Source organism: Ascaphus truei, unplaced genomic scaffold (genome assembly GCF_040206685.1).
Source record: "Ascaphus truei isolate aAscTru1 unplaced genomic scaffold, aAscTru1.hap1 HAP1_SCAFFOLD_393, whole genome shotgun sequence".
NCBI classification, from domain to species: Eukaryota; Metazoa; Chordata; class Amphibia; order Anura; family Ascaphidae; genus Ascaphus; species Ascaphus truei.
In genome coordinates, this window is record NW_027456723.1 from 90,096 (window position 1) to 116,145 (window position 26,050).

The 26,050-nt window shown below is 45.2% G+C and overlaps 1 protein-coding gene across 2 annotated transcripts in view; it reads right to left on the bottom strand.

Moving 5' to 3' along the window:
* The window catches only part of LOC142483921 (sodium- and chloride-dependent transporter XTRP3A-like), a 192,894-nt gene that overhangs the window by 67,423 nt on the left and 99,421 nt on the right, over positions 1-26,050 (bottom strand). Inside the window, exons 4-5 of one of the 2 annotated variants that reach the window (XM_075583842.1) lie at positions 14,694-14,804; positions 5,802-6,043 (exon numbers count right to left, since the gene is read on the bottom strand). In XM_075583842.1, the coding sequence (XP_075439957.1) occupies positions 5,802-6,043; positions 14,694-14,804 (353 nt within the window). The remainder of the gene's footprint in view (positions 1-5,801; positions 6,044-14,693; positions 14,805-26,050) is intronic. The other variant, XM_075583843.1, reaches the window with a different exon arrangement.

Here is a 26,050-nt window from a genome sequence, read left to right on the forward strand (position 1 = left end):
GTGGACAGAGAGTCTAGGGAGAAAGGGTTAGGGGCTTGCATAGGAAAAGTTGGGAGAGCAGAAGAGACAAAGAGAGGGGGGGACAGTGTCAGGAAGATAGATAGGAGAAGGGAGAGGGGGAATTAATAAAAATAAATAAATTTAAAAAGGTGGAGAAAGGAGACAGAAGACAGGAAAAGGTAAGGAGGGCAGTTGGAATAGATACTGGTCCAGGAAAGAGCGGAAGGAGCAATCCGCAGTCACCAGGGGAAAAGGGGAAGCTTGAAAAGAGATCTAGCTAGTTGGCAGAGCTTATAAAGGGAGCCATGGAAAGATATGTGGTAGGGAAATCAATTAAGAAGACAGTACGTTATACCAGACATTGGGATAAAATGTAAGAATGCGCCGGGGGGTGGGCAGAAGCTCCTCCATGCGGGCAGTGGACTTGCGCTGACAACCTATGGGGACTGAGATTGCTAAACCCATAGGTGAAGACCCAGGGGAAGGGAGGCTTCAGGAGGGTAGGAGCATTAGCCCCCAAGGAGGAGGTAGAAGGAGGGAGGCTTGGTACCCCTGGCCAGATGAGCTTAGGTCCGGAAGGATCAAATACAGCTCATTCCAGTTGTTGTTTATTGTGTTGGAGTTGTTGGGTGTTGTTTTGTTTTCCTTGCCTATCCCTCTGTGTTTCCCCTCCCCCGGTCCCCCAAGTTGCTGGTAACCGTTGGAAGAGGTTGCAAGGCAAGAAGAGAAGTGGAGGTGGCGGATCTCTGGGCGGGACCCGAAAGTATGTTTGCAGCGGGTAAGCAGATCCAGTAAAGCACCGACATGGCAGTAACATGTGTGTCACATAATGTTTGAGGTTTTAACAGCCCTCAGAAATGCCGCATTGCCTTTAAGGAGTATAGAAATAGAAAAGATGATGTGATATTTCTACAGGAGACTCACTTCAGCACTAGAAATAACCCGAGTTTCCTAGACAGGCACTTCCGCCAGTTCTATCTGGCCTCAGCGGCAGAGAAAAAGAAGGGGGTGGCGATACTGCTCCACAATAATTTGCCGTTTAAAGTAGGGAAAATCAAAAGAGACATAGACGGTAGATATCTTATCCTAACAGGGACGGTGAATGGGAGAAGTCTGACACTAGCATCGGTATACGCCCCATGTGAGGATGATCCTCAATTTTTTAGGACATTCTTTGCACAGCTGGATAGGGTGGCGGAGGGGAGCATAGTAGTGGTGGGAGATTTTAATAAACATTTAGACCCGATATTAGACAGGAACAAAGTAAGAAAAATCAAGAAGGGAGGTGTCGAGGCGCTACGTCAGGGTACTAGGGACAGACAACTTGTAGATATCTGGAGGGAACAGCACCCAGGAGAAAGGGGATTTACTTTTTACTCGCACCCACATGACAGCTACAGCAGGATCGATTACTTCTTTGTGTCGAATAGACTGGTCCCGCAGATCTCCTATTCAGGAATCCATGATATTTCATGGTCAGATCATGCACCAATAGAGCTGCGGTGCTCCCAAATTAGGCTGGCTAGCCCAGGGGCAAATTGGAAACTCAATGAATCATTAATTAAGATCCCAGAGATCGCACAAACCATACGAGAAGAGATCTCACAATTCTTTAAGACAAACAAGGGCAGTGTGGAATCTCACATAACATTGTGGGAGGCTCATAAGGCCACTCTGAGAGGAATTTTGATAAATATAGCGGCTGGGAGGAAAAAAAAGAGAGAAGCCAAAATTAATCAGCTGAGAGAAAGGCTACATGAACTCTCTATACTACATAACAGGACAGGTAGAGAGGAGACACTGAAGGAGTTGAAGGATGTAAGAATAGAACTTAATCTACTCCTTACCTCCCAAGCTGAAAAGACATTGAGTTGGACAAAGAGGAATTTTTTTGAAAAGGCCAACAAGCCAGATACCATGATAGCAAATAAAATCCGCAACAGACAATCCAACTATACAATGCACGCAATTCAGACTAGGGAAGGAAAGTTAACCTCAAATCCCAAACACATAGTTGAGGAGTTTAGAAAATATTATGAAGGGTTGTATGATGGGAAGAAGGTGAAACATAACGCTAATATGAGTAAGGCACTAGAGACTTTCCTAGCAGACTCGGATTTGCCCAGGTTGACGAGGTTGGAGCGGGAGTTCCTGGAGAAGGAGTTCACAGCGGAAGAACTGCTAGAGGTAGTTACTAATCTGAAACCCGCAAAAGCTCCGGGCCCAGATGGATTCTCCAATTTATATTACAAAAAATATATTGGGATTCTGACCCCTTATTTGTTAAAGATGTACAATAATGTCCTGGATGGGGGGTCATTGTCGGATCAGATGCTGCAGGCGTCCATATCGGTGATTCATAAGCAGGGGAAAGACCCCACAAATTGCCCAAGTTATAGGCCGATCTCACTGATTAATTCGGATGTAAAAATCTACTCAAAATTGCAGGCCAATAGATTGAGTACTATTCTACCCAGGCTGATTCACCCGGATCAAGTTGGTTTCATTAAAGGTAGACAAGCGGCCGATAATACCAGAAGGGTTATTGATATTATAGATTACATAAATACCAACAAGATCCCAGGAATTATTTTAAGCTTAGATGCAGAGAAAGCCTTCGATAGAATAGACTGGCCGTACCTGGATGCCACGCTTGCGGCGTTTGGATTGGGGGACAGAGTCTTGAGGGCAATTAAAGCATTATATACGAATCCTATGGCATGGGTAGTTCACCAGGGATTCCCATCAGGTTATCTCAAAATTAAGAGTGGCACAAGACAGGGCTGCCCATTATCGCCCTTGTTGTTCGCCTTATGCATTGAGCCACTAGCAGCCCGGATTAGAGGTAACAGGGATATTACAGGGATCCAAATTCATTCCCAGGAACACAAGACAGCATTGTATGCGGATGATGTAATCCTGACGCTGTCCAGGCTCCTAGTCTCTCTACCCAAGCTTTTTGACCTGTTGGAAAAATTTAACAGAATATCAGGATTCAAAATAAATCAGGCGAAATCTGAAGCCATGAGTCTAAATCTCCCAAAAGATACACAAAAACTAATAGAGATTAATTTTAATTTTAATTGGCAACCCAAAGCAATTAAGTACCTAGGGGTCAATTTGACCAAGGAAGTAAACCTGTTATATAAGGCAAATTATCCTAAACTCTTGCAGTCCCTGAGGAGAGAGTTAAAAGAATGGGCATCATATGGCATCTCATGGATTGGAAGAATTTATAGTGTTAAAATGAACCTTCTTCCCAGATTATTGTACCTCTTTCAGACGCTTCCCATACCCATAGATAATGCAGATATTAGGGACATGCAGACAAAGGTTCTTAATTTTATTTGAAAAAAAAAAAAAGCACGAATAAAGGCTAGAATAATGATGAGGCCCAAAACCACAGGCGGACTGGCGGTACCTTGCTTGTTCTCATATTATAGAGCGGCCCAATTAAGTCAAATTATCCAATGGCATCTAGATCCGCATATGCGCATATGGGTGGGCATAGAGAGCGAACTATGTGCCCCACTAGAAATTACTAACTTAATTTGGTACCCAAAATCTAGGCTCAAAGAGATAAAGAAACCGCTAGCCTCAATGAACAACTCAATTGCAATCTGGGAGGCCACTAAATTTAAATGTGCTCTGACAACAAGGAACTCGCTGATGACCCCATTGTGGGGGAACTCAGATTTTGCCCCGGGGATGGAAGAAGGGGGATTTACATGTTGGAGGCAGGGAGGGTATAGGAGATTGAAGGATCTGGAGGGCAGGGACACAATCGAAACATTTGCACAACTTCAGTCAGATAAGGACATTCCCAACACGGAATTTTTTAGATACCTCCAGATCAGGGCATTTTATACCAAACACATAAATCGTCCTAAGGTGACAAATTTTGAGGCGCTCTGTGCACGAGGGCACGACACAAGGGGACTAACATCTAGACTATATAGAGAGGTGATCGATCCTAGTAATAGCCACGGACTGAGACTAGGTTACATGACGCAGTGGGAGACAGACTTAGGGAGGACGTTAGAGGACGAGGAATGGGCAAAGATATTTGAGGCGGCAGCAAAGAGTTCGATCTGCACAACGTTAAAGGAGAACTCATATAAAGTATTAATGAGGTGGTATCTCACCCCAGTCAGATTAGCTAAATTTGTACCAGGTTACTCCCCCTTGTGTCCTAGACAATGTGGAGAGCCATGAGACTTGTTGCACATGCTGTGGTCCTGCCCTCGTTTGGTCCCAATATGGGAACAGATTCAGAATTGGTTAGAGAGGATCTTGGGCCTCGAAATTCCCCGGGATCCATGGCTGTTTCTGCTAAATAAGCCACTGGAGGGTCTGTCAAGGGCAGGAAACAAAATGATCGTTCACTTTGCAACGGCAATGAGGTGTGAGACCACGATTCCAACAATTGAAAAGATTCGGAACAGAATTTGGTTTGCATGCCAGATGGAGAAGCTGACGAGTCTGGTCAACGACACTGGCTCAAATTTCCAAAAGGTCTGGTTGCCGTGGTTGGCACAAACAGACATCCCAGGGGCGAGCAATGCCTCTATTTGGCTATGATAGGAATAAGTGAGTTCTCCTGTGACAGACGACACTCGAGGGAGAGGGTGTATAGAGACGGGCCTAGTTAAAGGACGATTGGGTCAGGAAGTTAAGGGAAATTTTCTATACGTCAAAGCCTGCAAAGGCATAAGAGGCTGCAGAGGTCTCCCGCACCAGAACCAAAAGAAAGAGGGAGAAGTGTAGAGATGTGCCTAGCATGACGTTGGATTGAAGATCCACAGTGACCCCCCCCCCATACCCCTCTTCCCCAGTGTGTCTTTGCCCCCTGTGCATGTTGGATGTGTGAATGGTGTTTGCGTCTTGTCATTTCAGACAGATATGGACAAGTTACAGAGCGTATGGAGTGTTTTATAATTTGTGCAAAAATGTCTGTATCTTTTGAAAATTCAATAAAATATAAAGTTGGAAAAAAAAAACAGTGTGAGCTACTGTAAACCAGCTGCTGGGTAATAAATACCCAGCTAAACTAGAGTAAATATGCAATTTTATGGCCAAAGTCATCAACATTGCTGTAAAACGTTACCGATATTAAAATAGCGATAATTACCTACACCAAGAAATAGGAGTATATAATTGCAAGGGATGCAATGGAGAAGGGGAATTCCATTTACAAATCCAGAAATAACAGAAATACATTAACACCTTTGATGCCTGGTGCTACCAATGTATACTACAGGCACCACAGTATGACACGAGGCAGTGTTAATTACATAAAGAGGTATTTATGGTTAGCTGAAGCAGACCTCCTTTCCTCCTTTTTAAAAAAATATATGTGGGAAGCAGGGGTTTTCAAGAGCTGAACATTGTTTATTTCAATTTCGACTCCACAATGGTTGGCTTATTTTTTGCCCATGTAACGCAGGAAATGTAAAAGTCATTTGTTTCCCTTGGAGGGAAGTCACTTTTCCCGGTAAGTATCACAGGAAGCAAGGGGTCCTCAGAGCTGAAATTGAAACTTTGAAATACAGAATTTTTAGATAATATTTTTCAGGAGCTCTGTGACTTTGCCACTGGTTTTGAAATACCAACAATCTCAAATTAATCTTCTCGTTTACAGCACATCCTCATGAATGTTTGTTTTCTGCTGATTATGCAGAAACTAATCATATTGACAGTCATAAAGACATTTGTTTAATCTGTGAACTTTCACCTCATTTTATCACATTTGATATCTGTATTCAGTGAATCTTTAAACGTTTATTTATTTACTTTCTTACTTGTTCAAGCAGCTTTCATAGTTAAAGGTTGCCTTAAACCCATAAATGGAGAAGGTCACAATGCTTGCAAATATAGATGTCCCGCTGTTTATCAGAGAGACAATGATGGCATGTTTTTCACAGTTGGTGTTGGGTTCATTATAACTGGCAAAGGCGATAAGGCTTCCAAATCCAAGACCCAATGAAAAAAATATCTGTGTTGCTGCATTGATCCAGGCTTTAGGATTTGCTAGTTGATCCAACTATAAAATCAGAGAACACAATTACTTATATTTTATACAAAAATTAGTTGTATAAAAAGGGTGCAGATAATAATTACAATGGCAAAATATCTGTGCAGTATAAGTTCATATAGATAAATAGATTAGGCTGCTCATGTTGGTCATTAGACATAGAAATATAATTTTTGTTATGTAGCCATGCCATCTGTGGCTACTAGTCTGCTTCCCTCCTAGCAGTAAGCCCTGGTACAATCAGGCTGCCAGTAGTTGATATGAGGTTTTCCCCCTCCTTCATGCTTCCCTTGAGTGACAGTGGGAGGCAGTGACATCAGGCCTGGGCATGACCAATCATGAGACAGACCTGGCACTCTCCTCCTGGATGTAATTAAGGGCAGTGCCGACCTAAAATCAGTAGTGCCTTCCCCCACTTGAGGAAATCAGGTCACACATTAGAGAAGCTGATTATTGGGCCTTCTCCAGTCCTCTTCCCTCTGGGGGAGAGTGAGTGTGGACTATATCTCTGCCTTTTCTAGGGAGGCAGGGAAGTGCTAGGATGGCTGATGGTGCCCTTGCCCTGTAGTGACGGTCCAGGGACCATCCTTCAGTGGATAGCTGAGAGACTGTATAGGGCAGAACCCTGCCTTATTATAGTGCTGTACAGAAGAGATAATAAACCATTCCGGTTGTTATACCTCCTGCCTGGTGCGTGACCTTACTGGGGAGAGAGGAAAACGTTTTACTTGGGGGAGATCACCTTCAGTTCCTGAAGCCTATGGCAGATGGAGGTGCTGCACTGCTAAAGAGATATATAGGGTATGAACCACAGATGCCTAGTCCTGTGTCCACATTACCACCGGTGGACGACTCAGCCCTCCCGTTACAAGCAGGTATCTGTCCCAGGGACTGACCTGTAGTACAATTTAATATTTTTAGGGAACTAGATTGAGCACACAAGTTGAGAAAAATAAATTGTCATTTATTTCCTTACTAGACAGACACACAACAACCTCAGAATATACTTAACAAAAACACTTACTGAAGAGAGAAACGGGATAGAATGTCCAGAAAAGTGAAAAGCACCAGAATATTGTCCTTTAAAGTGCAGTCCTTTTGCAAGTGTGCAAATTGCCAGCCCAATCCTTCTGTGAATAGTGCAAAGTTCTTTCTGGTCCGTTGGGGTCTGATAGATACCACCAGCAATAAGGGAGTCCTTGCGCAGAGTTATGTGATTATCCGATGTGATAATACTCTTTGTGTCCCAGTGTTGTTGCTGCTCTTATCCACTGTTAGAAGCGTGATCAAAGTCCGCTCACATTGTAGAATGAAAAACGAAAGACAAAGGGGATAGCTTGGGCAGCATGTATATAGGGTTTGAGAGCCTATCTCCAACATACCCACCCAATTCCCATTCACCAATCCCCAACTTGCCCACAGTTTGCTTTGTGGGCACTCTAGGGATTTCCGGCTAACACAGCGCCTGTGCGACATTGCTACCTGGCCTGCTTAGCATATGTGTACTCCCCTTCCTACCTGGCATCTCCCAGGCTGGGAGGGAAACTCAGGGTGTGAGCTAGCCCAGATGGTTAACAGGATCTCCTATTTAGCAACCATCCTGGCTAATTCACACATCCTGCTCTGGGGCTTTCATATGCAACACTTCCCTAGACTCACAGGCATCACCCCAGCAAGTGGTCTATGAAGCTTGCATAGGAAAGTGTCCCAGCTCATAGGTGTCAAAACATTTGGTCCCTGTGTGCATTTTAATGACAATACAAAAAAGCCTCATCGTGCCTGCCCATTTAAAACTGCAGCAAAAATACACTTTATAAAAACACATGTTTCCCTTATCCTACAAATATATTTTTAATATGTGGGTGCTTAGGGTGTTACACTGGGGTTGCATTGCAAATTTCAGATTGTTGGCCCTTTTCCTTCCCGAGTTATGGCTTCTTCTTGAACTGGCAATGCTGGGCTTTGGGATTCTCACATCAATTGACTTGCGGTTACGGGGTTCTCACGTCAATTGACCGAGTTCCCACGCCAATTGCGAGTTGCCTTTCAAGACGCATCATAAAACAGGACGGAGATACATTGAATCCGAGTACCACTTGAGACGGGAAACCGCAGGTCTTTGATTCAATTGACTCTGTGGTTACGGCTTCCAGTCTCAGTAATGGATACCTATACTTGGCAATGGAACAAAAAGACCGCGCCACGCTTATCCCCTTAACTTGTGGTTTAGCTTTCGCAGCGGCATCTTGTGTCCAAAGCCAGTAAAGTCAGTGTATTAGGTTATACACTATTGCAGACACATACACTCCTGCAAAATGGGGACAATAATGGACAGAGGGAAAAATAACACATGTGCAGTGCACATAAAATTAACCCCTTCATCCCCAATACGAAATAGGGGTAACCATCCGAGTATACTGCCTTTATTAATGCGCTGATTACCCACAATTTCATTACACCTTCCCCACTCAAAGCCCAAGGTTTGCCCTTGCCACCTCCTCTGGTGGCTGGGCTGACCAGGCAGTTTTTGAAGTCAGTAGTTCATGGGGATTGTCCTGCCAGGAGAGGCCATCAGCATTACCGTGCTCCCTGCTTTTCTTATGCTGAATGGTGACATCGAATTCCTGCATAGCAAGGCTCCAGTGCAAGACCTTGGCATTCTCGCCAGACACCCTCTTTAACCAACTTAGGGGGTTATGGTCCGTGAGCACCGTGAATATCCTGCCATACAAATAAGGCTGTAGTTTCTTTAGAGCCCATACTATGGCCAGGCACTCTTTTTCAATAGTGCCATAGGCCACTTCTCTGGGCAGCAGCTTGCGGCCCAGATAAACCACTGGATGTTCACTGCCCTCCTCCCACATCTGGCTGAACACAGCCCCAATGCCAAAGTCCAAGGCATCAGTTTGCACCAGAATCTTTTTGGAAAAATCTGGAGCAGCAAGGATGGGTGCATTGGCCAATGCAGTCATCAAAGCCTGAAATGCTCTTTCACAGGCTGGAGACCAGACTACCAGCAAAGACAGTTTCTTCTGGGTCAAGTCAGTCAGGGGTTTGGCAATGGTACTATGCTGGAGAACAAACTTCCTATAGTAGCCTGCGGTGCATAGAAAAGCCATAACCTGCTTCTTGGTCTTGGGAGTGGGTCACTACACTACTGCCTCTACCTTAGCTGGTTATGGATTGAGGTGCTTTCCACCCACCCTGTGCCCTAGGTATAAGACTTCTGCCATCCCTACTAAGCACTTGGTGGGTTTCAAGGTGAGACCTGCTTCCCTAATTCTATCTAGCACCGCTGCTACATGAATTAAGTGTGATTACTAAGAATTACTGAACACAGCAATATCATCCAGATAAGCCCTTCCAAACCCTTGCATACCCTCTAGCAATCGATTGACCAGGCGTTGGAAGGTAGTCGGTGCATACTTCATCCCAAATGGCATCACTAAGAATTCAGAGAGGCCACTTGGGGTGATGAAAGCTGAATTCTACCTAGTCTCTCCTGGGTCAATGGGATCTGCCAGTACCCTTTACTGAGATCCATGGTGGTCAGATACCTTGCTTCCGCGAGTTCATCCAGCAACTCATCCATTCAGGGCATGGGGTAGGCATCTGAAACCGTCCCTGCGTTGAGCTGCTGGTATTCCACACAGAATTGGGTTTTTCCATCCTTCTTAGGTACTAGGACTACCGGACAAGCCCAGACGGTACAATTACCCCTAGGGCCAGCATCTCCTCTACCTTCCTCTCTATGCTGCCCTTAATCTCGACTGAGACCATGCTTGTGTAGGGGTCTCAAATCCCCTGTAAGCACTGGGTGATCAGTGATGTGTGTCCTGCCTGGCTTATCTGTGAACAGAGCCCTATACAGTTCTAGCATAGCCCTGGCTTCTGCTCTCTGCCTGACACTCAACTGATCCTCTATCTCCCCTGCCTAGCCTCCACTAGGAGATCGGGCAGAGCATTCCTCACCAGATACCCCATCGGTGGGCTGCAAATGTCTGGCACCGATGCCACACTCGGGGCTAAATACTCCATGAGCATATTAATATGGTAGAATTTGGTCCTCTCTTTCTCAGCATCTACCTGTACAACATAGTTGCACTCTTTCATCTTTCGTAGTACCGGATACGGTCCCGACCAGGCAGCCATTAATTTGTTCTCCCAAGTAGGTTTCAGAACAAGTACTTGCTGTCCTGGGATGAACTCTCTTCTTTGGGCATTCTTCTGCTTGTTCTGAGCAGCCCTAAGGTTGTCCTGCGCCAACCCCATGAGCATCTCTAAACGGTCTCTGAGATCTACCACATATTGAAGCACAGAAGCATCAGTATTGGTAGCTTTCCCTTCCCATCCCTCATGGAATAGGTCCAGAGGTCCACGCACCTTTCGACCGTGTAGCAGCTTAAAGGGAGAAAAGCTGTTGGACTCTTGCGGTACCTCTCGTAATGCAAACAACAAGTGCTGCAGGTGAATCTCCCAGTCATTCCCCTCTGCCTCTATAAACACTCTAAGCATCTGCTTTAAGGTACCATTGACCCTCTCACATAGTCCGTTGGTTTGGGGGTGGTAAGGGGTCGTGTGCTGGTGCTTTATCCCGCACACATCCCGGAGACACTGTAGCAATTCACTCATGAATTGCGACCATTGGTTGGTTAGGACCTCGCTAGGGAAACCTACCCTAGTAAAAATGGAAATTAAAGCCTTAGCCACTGCCTTCACGTCAATATTAGCCAGCGCTACAGCCTCAGGGTACCGGGTGGCAAAATCCACCACCGATAGAATTTAGTGCTTCCCTGTCCAGCTAGGGATCATAAGGGGCCCCACAAGGTCCATTGCCACCCGCTGGAAGGATTCCCCTATCATCGGTAACAGTCTCAAGGGTGCCTTCACACGATCACCCGCCTTACCTCCTCGCTGGCAGGCATCACAGGAGCGGCAGAAATCTGCCACCTCGTTGATTGCCCCCGGCCAGTAGTAACACTGCAAGAGCCGGGCTCTCGTGCGTGCGACCCCTTGATGCTAGCAAACGGGATGGAGTTGGCAACCCATAATAACTATTGCCTATACCATGTGGGTACCACTAACTGCCGCTTGCCAGTCCAGACCTTATCTAACCCTGTAGCCCCCTGCTCTCTATACAAAAGCTTGCGATGCCACAGAGATTAATCAGACCCCTCACTGGGCTTAGACTAGGATGCCGAAGTCTCGTGCCCTCCAAGGTGGGATCAGATTGCACCACTTACCTAAACTGAGTGCCTAATTCTGGCCACGCCCCGTTCATACCTGAGTCAGGGGGACAGGGTACAGTAAGTCAGTGTCAGAAGCGGACTGAGTCTGGCTTACCTGTCTGGTCTCCTCAGAGACTGCTGGAACTGTAGGTCCCAAATGCAGGGGGACAGGGGCTGCTGCTGTGATCTTTGCGGACTGGCTCCTGGTAATCGCTGCAAACGGTGCAGCAGGTGTTAGCTCCGTGGTAAAAAGACAAGTAACATGCACCAGATCATTTCCAAGGAGCACCTCAGCATCCAACCCAGGCAATAACCCCATCTCCCTCATGCAAAGACGCGCCCCCCCCAGTCCAAAAGGCTGGGTAAACCTGGAGCGACTGTGGTCCTTCGTCTGGCATGGTCACTTGCATCTCGGTGCCCAGGAGCAAATCATCTGGCCGTAACATATCAGTTCGAACCAGAGTCACGGTGGCACCAGAGTCCAGCAACCCATCAGCTTGCCGGTCTCCGATGGTCACCCTCCGTAGATGCTTCTGCCGGGCATCGTTGGGTTGCCGCCCGATTGGAGCAACCTGATGCCCTCTGTCCTCCACTGCAGGTTTGAGGTGGCAAGGGTTGGTGCCTCCGTGGTCATCCCTCTGTTGGCTGGAGTCACGGCTGCGCTTGTCCTCTCTGATGGTGTCAGTCGCACATGGGTGACTGGTTTCGCTGCCTGGGAGCGGTGCCCCTGATGGGGTCCTGTTGACCGGACCCAGTCTGGGTAATCGGGTATAAGGTGCCCTACCTTGTTGCATGTAATAAACCTGCTCTCGTGTTTGAACTCTGAAGCTTTTGACGCTTTGTTGCGGCTGCAGGTTTAACTGTCCACTGAGGGGTTGTTTTAGCTCCCGGAGCTGCTCGGGCCCCTGCTCTAGAAACTGCTGGCTCATCCAGCGCAATCCTGCAGGCCACATACTCGTCGGCCATCCGGGCAGCGTCCTCCCAGGTTTTGGGCTTATGGTCAAAGATCCAAGCCCGTATGTTGGAGGGAAAGCGTTGTATCAGCTGCTCTTTGAATATTAAGTCCAGCAAAGTATGGTACTTGGTATCCTCATACCCCGTGTCCCACTGGGTACCGTGCTTGACCATTCTGTTGGCATAGTTCATAAATGATTCCCTGGGGCTCACATCCCCCATCTGGAACTTGCTCCTATACCCCTCGGGAGTCAGGGCATACTGGACCATCTGCTTACGCTTCACATGTCCATAATCATCAGCATCCACACTGGGAAGCTCCTGCAAGGTTCTTTTGGCTTTGCCGGATAGTAGTGGTCATAGTTTGACCACCCAGTCCCTCTTTGGTATTCGGAACCGGCCACACTGATTCTCAAAATTATTTAGAAATGAGTCCAGGTCATCAGTGCCTTCAATGTACTTGCTAAAACTGTGGTGATCCGGCCGGGAAAGCTCTTGTTCCCGTTTACAAGGTGGGAGTGGAAACCTTTTCCAACTGCTATCATGAGGAGCTTTAACCTCAGCTCATAGCTGATTCCCTCTCCCCAGGTGGTGAGAAGTGCGCCGAGTCCAATGGTCGGCAGTACAGCGGCTGCAGCCGCGATCCCCTCCGCACCACCTGGCACCAAGCCACCCATGACTGGGTGGTCGGCAATATCCTCCCTCTGCCTTGCAGCCCCGGAGTTGGAGGGACCTCCTGCACCCCGGGTTGAGTACGTCCGCTGCTACAGCAGCGAATAGGGCCACTCTGCCCTCATATTCTTCTAAATCCTCTTCCAGCTTGAATGTCCAGAAAAGTGCAAAGCACCAAAATATTGTCCTTTAAAGTGCAGTCCTTTTGCAAGGGTGCATTGCCAGCCCAATCCTTCTGTGAATAGTGCAAAGTTCTTTCTGGTCCGTTGGGGTCTGATAGAAACCACCAGCAATAACGGAGTCCTGGTGCAGAGTTAAGTCCTTTATTCCGATGTGATAATACTCTTTGCGTCCCAGTGTCGTTGCTGCTCTAATCCGCTGTTAGAAGCGTGATTGAAGTCTGCTCACATTGTAGAATGAAAAACAAAAGACAATGGGGATAGCTCGGGCAGCATGTATATAGGGTTTGAGAGCCTATCCCAACCTTTGAGAGCCTATCTCCACCCTACCCCCCTCGTGGGAATTTTCTCATTCACCAATCCCCAACTTGCCCACAGTTTGCAGCATGGGATTTCCGGCTAACACAGCGCCTTTGTGACATTGCTACCTGGCCTGCTTAGCATTTGTGTACTCACCTTTCTACCTGACATCTCCCAGGCTGGGAGGGAAACTCAGGGTGTGAGCTAGCCCAGATGGCTAACAGGATCTCCTATTTAGCAACCATCCTGGCTAATTCACACATCCTGCTCTGGGGCTTTCATATGCAACACTTCCCTAGACTCACAGGCATCACCCCAGCAAGTGGTCTATGAAGCTTGCATAGGAAAGTGTCCCAGCTCATAGGTGTCAAAACATTTGGTCCCTGTGTGCATTTTAATGACAATACAAAAAAGCCTCATCGTGCCTGCCCATTTAAAACTGCAGCAAAAATACACTTTTTTTAAAATACATGTTTCCCTTATCCTACAAATATATTTTTAATATGTGGGTGCTTAGGGTGTTACACTGGTCCTGCATTTCAAATTTCAGGTAGCTGGCCCCTTTCCTTCCCGAGTTATTGGTTCTTCTTGAACTGGCAATGCTGGGCTATGGAATTCTCACATCAATTGACTTGCGGTTACGGGGTTCTCACGTCAATTGACCGAGTTCCCACGCCAATTGCGATTTGCATTTCAAGACGCGCCATTAACTGGGACGGAGATACATTGTATCCGAGTACCACTTGAAATGGGAAACCGCAGACCTTTGATTCAATTGACTCTGCGGTTACGGCTTCCAGTCTCAGTAATGGATACCTATACTTGGCAATGGAACAAAGAGACTGCGCCACGCTTATCCCCTTAACTTGTGGTTTAGCGTTCGCAGCGGCATCTTGTGTCCAAAGCCAGTAATGTCAGTGTAATATGTTATACACTATTGCAGGCACATACACTCCTGCAAAATGGGGACAATAAGGGACAGAGGGAAAAATAACACATGTACAGTGCACATAAAATGAACCCCTTCATCCCCAATACGAAATAGAGGTAACCAGCCGAGCATACTGCTTTTATTAATGCGCTGATTACCCACAATTTCATTACGGTATCATGCACCACATATGTAGTATTGGCCAAATCTTCCACCGGGTGGGGGAACACCGTTGCTGTTACAATTATCCAAAATAGTTTCCTAAAGGGAAATGGAATAACGCATCCTTCAATTCAGATGTATTTCTTTTTTTGTTATAGGACAAGCTATTTGTAGATCTATCATAAAATCATATAGTGTAACTGCATTTCTAAAAACACTGTATCTTTACATACCTTCGGTGTAAACATATATGTTAGGCCATTCACTGCTCCATGCAATGTGAGCCCTCTAACCAAATAGATAAGAAGGACAAGATATGGCAATGATGCAGTGATGTAGACAACCTTTGAAGATAACAGATAGCATGTATTAGAAGTGTTGTGACATCTCTGTTCTCTTTCACAAGAACTTGATTGGTTCACTATTTCAATTATTTATCATTTTTAAAAAGATTTTTATTTAACAAAATATTGTATATGAAGCACACTATATTGTGGTATTGATCAAGGCTTAGGGATTTGTTATCTGATCCAATAATACAATTAGGGAACACTGATTACATTTTACAGCAGAAGTCGTTGTATAAAAATTAAGCAAATAATAATTGCCAAGCTCAAGAAGATACATTTTTTAAATGAAATTTACATCTTTAAGAAGTATTATGGTATTAGCATGGTAATGGTGTTTAGATAAACTAGCAGAGGAGTTACTTGACACAGTATTAAAATGGGCTGTATCAAATGTTGAACATTTTAGAACTATCAAAATATTCCTATGTTTTTGGTTTATTGAAGGGAAAATTTATTTTAAAAACGGAGTTTCCCGCGTGGCGGCCGCTTCAATAGGTAAGCGCTAATGGCGCTTAGTATTGAAAGCGCCCGAGGCACGGGAAAACCGTCTGAAACCGGCCCGGTTTCGGCCGGAGAATGCCCGCGCGCCGCCCGCGCTATTTTAAAACTGCGGTGGTGGCCACATTAGAGTCAGCTCGGCCGCCATTGTACCAGGGTTAGTATGTTGAATGGATATTTTGACCGTTAGCTATATATACAATAAATCTTGGTCTCTCCATTCACCAAGCATACATCCTTAGCTACTTTGCAGTTTATTTTTGAAACTATGTAATTTTATCAGTGTTGCCTAAGGACTATTTGACAGTGTCATCTCTTCTGATTATATCACCAGAGTGACAATCTTATCAGGAGTGGTCTGGATGGTGTGAGTGTCATTTACATTACATATACATACCACACCTTTCCATACTTATATATATATATATTCACCACCCTGAGGCATCATATACATTAGGACCATAATAGTTTTAGATGCCAGTCCATTATAGTTCCTCTGTTTACCACCCCTATCATTGTAGATTTTGATTAGGAGGTGGTCAGTTTAATACTTTTTTTTTTTTTTTTACGATTAGTGTTGTGTGTCTGTGTTTGAGTGTTTATTCCCATTGATTATTTTATAAACCAATAAAGGTTAAGCTTTATTTTATACACATCATATCATCCTCCTATGAGTGCTAGTTATATGGGCGGTCTTTTTCACTTGTTTAGGGAAGTGTAGTTTTGCACATGACTAAATAAATTCCTAATGTATAGATATAAAGTGCAGTTTAACCAATAACTCAATTGATTAGATAATAAATAATAAAAGATTTGCCGAAAAAACATAGAAAATCACATTATAAGTTTATATAAAAACTGGTGAATGAAAGTCTCCCTATTTGAATTGTTCCAACATGCAAGGAATAAAGTAGGGGAGCGCAAGGTGGTATAAAAAACAGATACAACACTGATTAGTATGGAAAAGTAGCTGACAGCTAAACAGCTCAAATCAATAAATACTATTGGTATAGGGATGTGCAGGGGTAAATGCAACTCATACATCACAAAACACTTCATGCCACATAGCACCGTGTCACAAATTCTCCAATACCAGAGAGTCTATGGAAACTATGCAAATGCCAGAAATATGAACTCACACGGCCATGTGTGAGTTTGTTCACCAATAAATAAAGGTATCTTGTACTGTGTCTGACAGTCCCGTCAACCTGAATTGGTGGACCCTCGTGATAAAACCGGTGCCCATATGGATGACAAATTTCCAGATGATACGGTTAAAACAAAGAAATGTATTACATAAAAAATGAGTGCTACAGAGAACTCACATGTAAAGAATATAGGGCTCCATGCAGTAAGCGCAGAAAAAGCACTCTCGACAGGGGTTTGAACTCGGCATGTTTTTGGGTTGTTGCCCTCGCTGTATGCAGGAAGGGCAGAATACCTCCCGAATACCTGCGAGAGCAACATTCGAAAACATGGCGATTTCCTGGTGTCGAGACACTCTGCCTGCCATCAACCTGTCGATAAGGCTCCCCTGCCGAGATCTGTCTGCAGCAGAGAGAAATTCACCTCTCTCTGCGCAAACATCGGCTAAAAATACATATTTCTTAAAAAAATGTTTTATTCATAGTGTAGATGAGCAGGGGGTCTCTGGAGCTGAACCGCATTGGTTTCAGGTCCGGGGATCCCCTGCTTCCCGAGATACAGAACCCATTATGAAGTGTCGGTATCCCTCTGCATTTAAATGTCCCGATCACGTGACCGCAGGATGTAAACAAAGCAGAGGGATACCGGCACCCCATAAAGGGGCCTGTATCTCGGGAAGCAGGGGTCCCCGGACCTAAAACCAAAGAGGTTCAGCTCCGGAGACCCCCTGCACATCTACACTATAAGTAAAACACACATATAATAATAACAATAATTCATTACCATAGCGGCTATCTGCTATGGTAATGAAGCAGCATTAATGTATTTTTAATAATAGTGTACGGGAGCAGGGGGTCTCCTGAGCTGAACCGCCTTGATTTCTGGCTCAAGGACCCCCTGCTTCCCGAGTTACAGGCCTCGGTATGAGGCGTCTGGTACCAGTGTCGCCGCCCATCTTTTTAGCGTCCAAGATGCGATGTTGCCGCTTATAAAGATTGTGGCGACACTGGCACCCGATGCCTCAAACCGGGGCCTATAAGTCAGGAAGCAGGGGGTCCCTGAGCCAGAAATCAATGCGGTTCAGCTCAGGAGTTCCCCTGCTCCTGTATACTATTAATAAAAATACATAAAATCAGCTTCATTACCATAGCGGCTATTCGCTAAGGCAATGATGGTGTTAAGGCATAATAGCATGTTTATTGAGGACAATTGCCCCCAATAAACATTGCAATATACAACACACAACCCCTATACCCTCTAACATACAGTACATAAATGTAATTTTGGGGATGCACAGCAATGATACTAGATGCCAGCGGTGGCATGCGGGTGTACCCTGCTGGTGTCCGGGGGTCCCCTCTTGCCTGCAGTACCAATTCTGTGCCCCCAAAAAATTATTAATAAAAACATAAATACTTATAAATAAATACACCCCCCCTGCCCCCTAACATACAGTAAAGTAATGGGCAAAATTATTATTATCCACATATGGATAATAGTACATTTGCCCATTTAAAATACATAAAGCAGAATAAATACAATAAATACATATTGCACTCACCCTTGCCTGGCTGCCACGATGAAGGCCATCCTCATCTTCATCACCATCCATGCCCTTGGGTGCTGCAAAACTTACACAAGAATAAAAAAAAAGCCAATGTAATGTCCCCTAAACCCTTAATCACTTTAGCGGTTATAAACCGCTATAGTAATTACGGGGTTAACCCACCCTCACCCACCACTCACCGGGAGGCCTAAATACCCCCCCAATACCCACCCCATGAGGCCTAACCACCCTCACCCACTACCTACCGGGAGGCCTACCCACCCTGACTTGGGGACAATACCCCGTTCCCCCACCCCCGCTACCCACAATAAACATCACTATATTTAATAAAAAATACATAACCCACCCACCCCGTGTCCCCCCATAAATACATGATTTATTATTTTACATACAGGTTAATACCCAGGCTCACGGGAGTCTCCGGTGGTCCTGGCGGGTGTCCGCAGGCCCCACAGTGTACCAGTACTCCAGGGTCTGGAGGCCTATGGGTGGTCACCGCCAATCGCCGTGGTCCTACATGGGGTCCCCGTGGGTCACCATGGGCCCCAAATGGGATCATTACTGGTGGGCCTGCGGGTGTCTGGGCGTCCCTGGGTCAGCCCCACAGGTGTCTGAGGGTCCTCGGGTGGGTCCCACGGGGGTCTTGGGCCCTCGGGTGGTCCCTAGGGGTCCGCGGAGCCCCCACAGCTGTGGGCCCCCAGTTCTTCCCTGCAGGTGTCCCCCATGGGCCCGCAGCCTGGTACCCGTGGTCATCTGGGGGAGTCCTCAGGTGGTTTCTAGAGGTCCCTGCAGACCTAAGGAACCAACCCTGTATGTAAAAATATATATATATATATATAACACCAATATACAAATAAATGGTTAAGGATTACACAAACATGCAGAAATACAAACATGAAATCTCAATCTCAACAACAGCACATTGCATCTGAAAATGTAATCACATTGCAAAATAAATTATATCTCATCTCCAAACCAAACAGCACCTAGACAAATAAATATATACCAAATGACAATCAAACAATTGCATTTTAGTGTGTACATGTCAGGAATCCACTCCTGGCTTTTCTCGTAGCCTTGCAGGGTACTGTTGTTCTCACTAATTCCCTCTTTGCAATCAACAGCAGCTGTGTGGGCTATCACTGCAACCTTGCCTTGTCAGTGCCACTGCAACCTAGCCTTGCAATGACCTAGCTCAGTCATTGGAGCTGTGCCCTCATACCCTCCTCCGGGGATTGGCCTGCTGGCCTTTAAATACTGCATTCCCATAATCCCTCTTTGCTGAGCATAATCCTTCTTGGATGTTCACTGTGATTGCCACAAGCTACCTGTTTGGCCGCCTTGTTGCTGTTTCCATGTTTCTAGTTCATGTTTCTAGTTCATATTTCTAGTTCATGTTCCTAGTTCCTGGTTCCTCTCCTGGTTCCTGTGCTGAAGTGTTGGTTTCCCACTGTATCCTTCAGGCCCACGTTCTCAGTGGCATGCTGCCTTTCCCATAGCAGAGGCCTGCCTTCCGAGTCCTGAGGTCTGCTGCTCTCTCTTCTCGCAGAGGCCCATTCTGGACTCCTGCGCTGAAGCATTGGTTTTCCAGTGCTGCCTGGCGGTGTTCCCTCTCCGGTCAGCCTTCTCCTTCCTGAGACCGGTACCATGGGCCATGGTCACCACTCGCGCAGAACCCACTCCCGCCCTGCAGCATTTACGCTGAAGCGGGACCAAGTTGACTTCCTGTTGTGGAAACTCTGCTTGGATAACTTTTACCCTGATGTCTCCTATCCTGACCCTGGTTCGTCCACTGACTACATTGCTCTCTCCAGTCCCGACCCTGGATTGTTTGACTATGACTTTCGCTTCCGGATCAGCCTGCACGGTCTAAGGTCGGTGCTTATTTAACCCCACCTCAGCCACGCGGTCCGACCCTGGTTTGTGGCGAGCACAACTGTGACAGTACATGATGCAATTAATATGTGCATCATGGAATACTATGCCAAATCAATGTTCCAAATAAAATAAACAATTCCAACAAGATACAATGCATCCAAACAATCAAATTAAAACTAAGCAAGAAAACATAATTTTTTTAACCATCAATAAATTAATCAAATCAACAATCAATTATAATCAAATACAAATCAATTGCGCAATTCACTATTCAATTCCTAAAACCAAACCATTGTGAAAAAAATTCAACTTCAAAGTAACCACATCATACAAAATCTAACTGCAAAATATAAGGTAATATTAAAAAGCAGGCTCCTGAAATAAACTATTGCAAAGACCATTAAAAATTACATGTAACTAAATAAAAATTATATTACACACACCAATTTCTAAAGAAAGCTGCAAAATACATTTTAAAAACATCAAAAGAACCTAAAAAACATTTGCAAAACAATCATTTATTATCCCTGTATGTCAAGCCATATAGATATACATACATTCAAACAGGGGCAATAAAAGAGCATAAAAAACAATTAATTAACATCAAAAATTTAAATACAATACAACAATTCAGTGTCCCTGTATGTATGTATATCCATAGAGACATACATAAATCCAGGACATTAAAAAAAATCACATAAAAAATTCAAAAACCTGTCAAAGTTACATAAAATACATTTCTGGGTTTACTTACCCTTAGATGGCCCACTCACTGAATCCCGGGGAACCGCATGCTCTCGAACCAATCCACAGGTAACCATAAAATAAAAAACCATAACAATCCATGTGTGTGTCTTCTTTCTTCTATTTGTAATTAATACCGTCACAGGGGTCTTCATCTGTCTTCTTCTTTCTTCTTCCAGTGTCTTCTCGGTTCTTCTTACCTTCTTGTGCCACGCCCTCGTCCTCTTCTTGGGAGTGGAGGTCCTTCCTCCTCGGTGACTGGCTTAAAAATTAGATAACATAGGCTTTTATAGGCCTATGGCGTCACATTTTCGTCATATGGTTCCCACGGCCCTGATTGGGCTGTGAAAACCATGTGATTTTGCAAAAAAAATTAAAAATTGGTGACGTCATTGAAAGGAAATGACACAGCCAATCAGAATGGTGGTGCATCATTTGATTTTAAGATGACGTCAACAAAAGCAAGATGGACGCCGTCACATGGTAGGGGAGCCAATTAGAATGTGGGAACTAAATCCCAACTCTGATTGGTTGTAGTAGACATGTGACAGAGGCTTGGTGGAGAAAGGATGTGACATCATCCAAAGCCCGTCACATGGTACTTGAGCCAATTGCGTGAATTGCGTAATTGATTTGTATTTGATTGTAATTGATTGTTGATTTGATTAATTGATTGATGGTTAAAATAATGTTTACTTGCTTAGTTTTAATTTTATTGTTTGGATTCATTGTATCTTTTTGATAATTGTTTATTTTATTTGGAACATAGATTTGGCATAGTGTTACATGATGCACAAATTAATTAACTCACAAAAAAGCACTCATATCTATCTCGGCATTCAATTGGATCTATGAGATTAATACCATGTTACCCTCAGGCTTGAATCCCGAGATAGATATGAGTGCATTTTTTTGATTAATGTATGGCTCCTAACTTCTGTTTTCTACTCCACAGATACACCAGCTTATTTTCTTAAATGTATTCACTATTAGCATAATTTTATATATATTTTTAATTTTTAACCTTTTTTTTAATCCATTTTTAATAAAAATTTGTATAAACATACTGTATTAGCATGTATTTTTGGACTCTAGGTATGTCAGCCTTGAGCTATAATGTATGTGCCATGTTATGTAAGGCGCTCCATGTAAACACATTAGCTATATTCGTGTCCCTCATTGGTCCACGTTTAGCCAATAGTACCATTAGAATGTAAAACCTCTTGAAGAAACCTCGGATAAGGAGAAACACGTAGAGTGTTACCGAAAGTATCACCAACTGACTGTGAACCGCCTCGAGATTTCCCTGGAACCTGGAAGTACGTGAGCCGTGAGAGACGTGAGACGGGAACCCTCCATTGTATCAAGTGGGGAGATTGCTCCGGAACCTACGTCGGCGGCGTAGATCATTTAGATCAAACTTCTTTATTTACTTCGGAACCATGTGAGTTAATCTGGCAATTTTTTACTCAGATATAAATTTCAATACCGTCTATACTATGTCTGCTATTTTCTCTTATCACTACAAGCAGTAAAGAAATCTCCCTGAGGTTAGCCTGTGCCAACCCCATAAGCATTTCTAGTCGGTCTTTGGGATCTACTACATACTGAAGCACAGAAGCATCAGTATTTGTAGTCTCCCCTTCCCATCCCTCATGGACTAAATCAAGAGGTCCCCGGACCCTGCGAACATATAGCAGCTCAAAAGGAGAGAACTCGGTAGATTCATGCGGTACCTCTCTGTATGCAAACAGCAAATGCTGCAGGTGAATCTCCCAGTCCTTCCCTTCAGCCTCTATAAAAGCTTGCAGCATTTGCTTCACGGTACCGTTGAACCTCTCACATAACCCATTCGTCTGGGGGTGGTAAGGGGTCGACCGCTGGTGCTACACTCCGCAAGCATTCCAGAGACACTAACAATTCACTCACACATTGCTACTGCCCTAGTATTGATGGTGAAATGTGCAACAGCCTCAGGGAACCGGGTGGCAAAATCCACCACAGTGAGTATGTAACGCTGCCAGACCAACGTGGGATCATGAAGGGTCCCACTATGTCCATAGTTACCCTCTGGAAAGGTTCCCCAATTACTGGTAACGGGTTCAGGGGTGCCCTCACATGATCATCTGCTTTACCTATTCGCTGCAGGCATCACAGGAGCGGCAGAAATCTGCCACAGCACCTGATGCACCCGGCCAGTAGCAACGCTGCAACAGCAGGGCTCTCGTCCGAGTGACCGCCTGATGCCCCGGTAGTGGAATGGAGTGGGCTACCTGTAACAACTGCTGTCTATACTCCCTTGGTACAACTGTCACCTACTGGTCCAGACCCTATCTAGACACATAGAGGTCTGCTCCCTATATTAGAGCCTGCGGTGCCATGAGAAAAGTTCTGACCCACTGTCCGAGTTAGGCTCAGATGCCCGGAGCCTCATGCGCTCCAAGGTGGGGTCAGACCTCACCGCATCCGTAAACTGTGTCCCTAATTCTGGCCACCCTTCCTTAGTCTATAAGTCAGGGGAACAGGGAACAGGTAAAGGTAAGTCAGAACACTGTTGGAACCCAGTCTGGCTTACCTACCTGGTCTCTTCAGAGACCCCTGGAACTGTTGGTCCCAATTGCAGGGGGATGGCAGATCCTTCAGGTGCAACTCCTGATGACTAACTCCTGGTAATCGCTGCAACAGGAGTCAGCTCTGTCGTAAAAATGCATGTTACGTGCCCCAAGTCATTGCCAAGGAAGACCTCAGCATCTAACCCGGGAAATACCCCCACCTCCCTCATGCCACGTCCTGCACCCCAATTAAGAAAGACCCAGGCAACCTGGAGGGACTTTGGTCCTCCATCTGGCATGATCACTTGCATCCCGGTGCCTGGGAGCAAATCTTCTGGCTGGACCATATCAGGTCGGACAAGGATAACAGTGGCACCAGAGTCGAGCAAGCCGGCTGCTTGGCAAGCTCCGATGTTCACTGGTTGCAGATGTCTCTGCCGGACATCGTTGGACTGCATCCCGACTGGTGCATCCTGATGTCCCTCTGTCTCCGCTGCTGATTCCTGGGGGCAAGTGCAGATCTTTCTGTGTAGGTCCCTCTCTGGTTCCTCTGTGTGTGTCTGCCGCACCCAGGTGACCAGCTTCGCAGCTTCAGAGCGTTGCTCCTGATGGGGTCCACTGGACCTCGGACGGTCTGGCCAGTCAGACTTGATGTGCTCAGTCTTGTTGCACTGGTAGCACCTCCTTTCATGTCGGAACTCTGCAGTTTTGGGTGCACTTCCATCTGCTGCAGGTTTACTCTTCCAAGGAACTTTGGGCTTCTTTGGCCGAGGTGGCGTGTCCGGGGTAGCCCCTTTCTTGCACAACACCACCCGACTGGTGACAAATTCATCAGCCATTTTTGCAGTATCTGTATGTCTTTGGCATGCGGGCTAAGATCCATTCCCGCACGTCCGCTGGGCACTGCTGCAAAAACTGTTCCTTATAGATCAAGTCCAGAAGCAAGTGGTACTTATTAGCACCATACCCCGCCACCCACTGTCCCCCGTGCAAAGCCATGAGGGATGCAAACAACGTGTAGGACTCTCTGAGCCGTTTCATCTCAGTCCGAAACATGCCCCGGTATGGTTCTGGGGTGAGGGCATACTGGGTGAGCAGGAGGACTTTCACATGTCTATAGTCATTGCCATCCTCATGCGCGATTGCCTGCAGAGTCTCTTTGGCCGCACCGGATAATGACGGGTCAAGCCGCAAAACCCAGTCCCACTCAGGTACAGTGGCGGCCGCCTTTAGCCTAAATCGGCTGTATCCGCGGCACTCTGATAATCTCGGTCAGATGCGTTTTTTTTTTTTGGTCCGGAGTGAATTGCGTTATTTTAGCGCTCGTGATATTAGCATTTTATTCTCGCTGTCTGCAATAGTGCAATGTCGTCTAATAACTCAGGGGGGCGTTCGCGAGCTGTTGTCTTGGAAGTCTAATACCTTAGCAGTTCAACCTACGTCAGTACACAGTCTGCGTGTGCACGCGCAGTAATTGTAAATTTGCATATTTACAGTATACATGCATTTGCAGTGCTGTATGTCTCATTTGAATATTGTTGAAATGCATAGGCGTGTACAGTACTGTAACAGTGTCACATTTCGGCATATACAGCGCTCTCCCCTCTCTCGGACACACACAGGATAATTTACTGCACTGCAGGGTATTTCAACTTGTTATCTTATCTACAGTGCAGTACATCTCTCCCGCACCATTCCTTTGAACGTGTGTCTTTCTGGTTTCAATCACATTCCTGCTTGACAGAAGATGATTACTGCGTATGCACCTGTAACTTCACCCACCAATGCTTGCTTGAGTGAGTGAACAAAATTTAAAAAAATTCTCATTTTTTTTTTATTTTCTCCACAAGCCTGCAAAAACCATCTTGATATTACGATATTCAATATGTGCTGTAGATTTTGACTGCGACCCTGTGCATTTGACTGCACATGGTTGATTTGTGTGCTTTTTACGTACTGTATTTGGGAGTGTAGGGATCATATTATTATGATGAACTACCTTTTGAAATTAAAGTATGCCATTATCTTTGAACTTCATGCAGCTGTACCCTGCAGCCCCCTCCCCCACGAACACACACAAGGCTCGCTCAAGGATTTGAAACTCTTATCGACAAACACCACCACAGAGTCATTCATTTTCTGAAGCTTGTCATTGTGTTTTTAATCCGTCCCTAGCCGAGCGTCACCTCACTGCGCCAGCGTGTAATCCTCTTTGAAATGGGAGCTAGCTGATTACTGCGCATGACTCACCCAAACCTCCCCCCCTCTAACCCTTTGAGGCTTTGTTCACGGTAACGCTTTGGAAAAATCCCTTCTCGAATTTGATATGTAAATCTGATTTGCACAGCATTGTGAGAATTGATAGTTTAAAATGATTCATGTTGTTTTGTCATTCATTCTTTTTATTTGGTGTACTGTAGGTGTGTGGGGGGGGGGTTGTTGTCAATGATTATGATTAGCATGAATGTAAATAAATATTTATTTTATGAGGAACAAAAAAAATAAATATCAAACGCTTGCCATTGTGTTTTAATCAATCCCTAGCAGAGCATCACCTCTCTATGCGCCTACGTGTAATTCTCTTTGGGATGGGAGTTAGTTGATTACTGCGCATGCACCTGTAAATTCACCATTGCTTGCTTAAGTGAGTGACCAAAAAAAATTCACATTTTTTTATTTTTATTTTCTCCACAAGCCTGCAAAAACCATCTTGATATTACGATATTCAATCTGTGCTGTAGCTTTTGACTGTGACCCTGTGTGTTTGATTGCACATGGTTGATTTGTGTGCTTTTTACGTACTGTATTTGGGAATGTAGGGATCATATTATTATGATGAACTACCTTTTGAAATT